This window comes from Diaphorina citri, unplaced genomic scaffold, assembly GCF_000475195.1.
Source record: "Diaphorina citri unplaced genomic scaffold, Diaci psyllid genome assembly version 1.1 scaffold37229, whole genome shotgun sequence".
Lineage (NCBI taxonomy): Eukaryota > Metazoa > Arthropoda > Insecta > Hemiptera > Psyllidae > Diaphorina > Diaphorina citri.
Genome location: NW_007414561.1, coordinates 1 through 3,747, shown reverse-complemented (window position 1 = coordinate 3,747; position 3,747 = coordinate 1). Strand labels below are relative to the sequence as shown.

At 37.0% G+C, this 3,747-nt stretch overlaps 1 protein-coding gene across 1 annotated transcript; it reads left to right on the top strand.

Annotated features, from left to right (window-relative positions):
* Positions 1–1,809: 1,809 nt before the first annotated feature.
* On the top strand, positions 1,810–3,742 carry LOC103523748 (dnaJ homolog subfamily C member 16-like; the record flags this gene model as incomplete). The annotated part of the gene is made up of 1 exon (XM_008488765.2): positions 1,810–3,742. A coding segment is annotated over exon 1 (1,719 nt), but the record flags the coding sequence as incomplete, so codon positions are not given.
* Positions 3,743–3,747: the final 5 nt, after the last annotated feature.

Below are 3,747 nucleotides of genomic sequence, written 5' to 3'. Positions count from 1 at the left end.
TATGTTAATAAAAGTATTTGTTTTAATTTTGTCGGATTTTGTGTCGTTTCAACTTATCCTACTAGTTCTATTGTTTCTCTTTTTAAAAGTAAAACCTATTTATTTTTATCCCGACTAAAAGTTAGACTCTATCTCGTAAAAAAAGAAGACTACGGTGATTGTTATTTTTTTTTTTACATCATAAAATATGTTTTAATCTTACCCAACCGTAAATAAAAACATAAGTAGAAAGTTAAACCCCTATACTTTGGAAGTATCCATATTTATATACATTACAAATACATGTTTATTCTTTCCCAAAATGATACCCATGTAACGTCTACCTGGTCTTGGGTTTCTATTTTAACCTAATACGGTTGTTAGTTGTTGATTTGTTTAGTCATACCAACTCGTAACCATTAGTCACCATAAGGAAACAGATTAGACATCACGGAATGAAATATAATCCATAATTCCATACGGACTCTCTTTAAAACTAGTCCCTCCAATACTTTTTTATGAAATTGAGTCTTGAAAACAGAGAGGAAAAAATTTTGTTTCCACAGACCTATGTTTTTGTTTTATCATGACAGGGTACTTCAGTACTCAGTATTGGTAATCTTTTTTAATTTTGTAATTTTTCTTTCTTCTACGTTATACAATTTAACCTACCATTATTAAACTTTTTTTTTTTTTTTGAAGGGTCTTACTATGATGATGGTCACAACGGACATTTTTGACCGTAACAAAAATAATACTCTTTTCTAACTTATGGGTTGTCTAAAATTGTTTTTGTAAGTCTAATCTATGTAAAAAATTGGATAACTACTTTAGTTTCTGGATTCATGTTGGTTCCAATAAAATTGCTAAGATAACGTAAAGAGTATGTTCACACTTATAACCCGTGACTCTTTGAGTTCTGGTCTCTCCAAAACAAAGGTTTTGGGAAACAAAACAATATTATGTGTATCTCTACAAAAAAACCTTGAATTTTTCGTTCAAAGAAGTAATCGTTTATGTTACCGACTAGTTGAAGGTTTGGGCTACGTTCAACAATCCTAGGGGACATTGGAGTAGTCCATTTGGGGGTTTAACTTTGTATACGACGATTAAACCAAGAACCGGTGAAGGAAAACATTTCAGTAGGCGGTAGGATGTAGGAGACATTAAAAAGGGTTGTATTGTATTAAGCTTTGACTGAGTAAGATCCCCTAAGAATGCTCTCCTAAGGTAAGTGGCCTTAGCCCCATTGGTAGGAGAGAATTTCAACAACGATCTTGATCTGCCTTGAATAGAGGGTTCAGATGTCCCATTTCGGTTCACAACTGGTAGATCCTAATCTAGGTAAAATTTCCTAAGTCTGAGTGTTTTGTTTGCTGAGGTGTGCTTAGTTTGCGAAAATGGTAAACCCAGATCAGAAACTGCAACTTTTATAGAAGTTGTCCTGAGGTCGGTAAAAGGACAACCCTACAAGTGAAGACAAAGTTGACAGCTACCCTAAACTTGAGAGGATAAATTATAACATAACATGAAGAAGAAAGTCGCCTTGGTGTCTATTAAAACCTGATAAAGAAATTGAAAGATCGACGAAAAAGTCACAAGAGAACTAATAATAAAAGGTTATTTTTTACTTTATTATTGGAGTTTTAAAATATTTTTTAGCTATTTGTCTTTTTTTTACCTTCAAGACGGTTAGACGTTACCGCGTATGTTTCCTTTACTCCACAAAACTTTTTTCTTGCATGAAAATAATTGTTCTTTTTTTTCTAAAGCCGATATTAATTTCTCATCAACAAAAAATAAAATAAAATATTTTTGTTTGTAAGAACCTACTGAACTAAATAATACAAAATACACCTTGTAAAACAAATCTTGTGAAGTTTTTTTATTGTGAAAGAGAAAGTTTTCAAGTCAATATCATCCCTCTACTTAACAAAAGGGTTTTTTCAATATCTGAGATGTGTGTTTTACACTTTGCAGGTTGTCTGAACATGAGCCAATTATTATGAGGACAATGTGGTTGTGACAAGACTTCAATCTCATCATGTTATGGTACACCTTTCTCTTGAATGTACTTTTCATCAACTGTGCTGTAAGCTTGGACCCCTATGAAACACTTGGGGTTCCCAGGACTGCTTCTCTGCAGGAAATTCGCAAGAACTACAAAAGACTTGTGGTGGAGTGGCATCCAGACAAAAACAATGACCCAACAGCTCAAGAGAAGTTTCTACAGCTGACAGAAGCCTATAATATCCTGTCAGATGCAGAGAGACGCAAGCAGTATGATTTGTTTGGTACAACAGATGGGTTCAGTGGTCAAGACTCGGCCAGTAGGAACTTCCACAATCACATGTATAACCCATTTGATGATGTGTTCTCAGAGGGGTTTAACTTCCCATTTGAAGAGCATGATATATCCTTGTTCCACAAACTCTCCACAACCCACTGGAACTTTGAGAAGAATTATATTCCCAAAAGTTACACGACACCTCACTTGATTCTATTCTATTCTGATTGGTGCTTTGCTTGTCTTCAAGTAGAACCTATATTCAAGAAGTTGATGGACGAGCTCTCACCACTAGGTGTAGGATTCTTCACTGTGCATGTACATAATGAGCAAGGTCTTGCACGTCGCCTTGGTGTAGGCTCTCAACTTCCTCAGATCGCGTTACTAACAGACGGTCGCACCTCGTTCTTCAAAGAACCTTCATTTAGTGTGCAGAAAATGGTTGAGTTTTTCCGATTGAAGTTGCCTTACAAGCTGATCGTACCGTTATCAGCGACTAATGTGGATGCGTTTCTAGACAACTGGAGAGAAGATAACAAGGTACATGCTCTCCTATTCCAGAGAAGTCTACCAGTACGTCTCCGATATCTGATCAATGCATTTAAACATCGTACAACCATTGTGTTTGGTGTAATCGTTTATGACCAGGAAGATAGTAGCTCGGTGTTCCAGAGGTTCAAAGTTCCTGGAGATAAAGATTCTCTTCTCATATTCAAAGAAGACAAGGATCGGCCTAGCGCTAGCATTACAATGAACAGCATCCCAGTACCTACACTACAAGACATAACAGATAACAACCCTTACCTTACATTACCTCGTATATCCTCCCAGTCCATGCTAGATGCTGTATGTCCAGTGAAGAAGTTATGTGTGGTTCTCTTCTCCGAGGATTCACCAGAGCATGATGCCAGCAGACATACACTGAGGAGATTTGCACAGGAAAGTCGCTTTGTTCATAATAATATTGCTTTCATGTATGTGTTCATAGAGAAACAACCCGAGTTTGTAAACGCATTGACCTCGCCTGAAGATTCCTCTGAGATTTCTCTTCATATTGCTGCGATGTGGCGTATGGATTATAAGAAGATCAAGTATGGGTGGCTGCTAGGAGATGCTGTTGATGATTGGAAGGATTATAACACGACCAAGGATAGACTGGATGCAGGACTAAGGAGTCTGGTCAATGATCCTTATAATAATCTTCTGTACGACACAGCACTGAAGGAAATCTCAGATGAGTATATTCAATCACTAGGCGTGCGCATTTTCAATCGTATCTTCATGCATATTGAAATGGCTCAGCAGTCACTAAGTCGTCAGCATATTCTACCTGCAGTGTCTCTCATATTCACCGTCATTATCATTGTGGTCCTGGCTATGATTATGAATCACTACATGAAGTTAGAAGAGGAAGAGATACGTAAGTCTCACATGCAGAGTGATTCCTCTTCTTATTCTTCCGAGTCCACAGCTTCCACCAC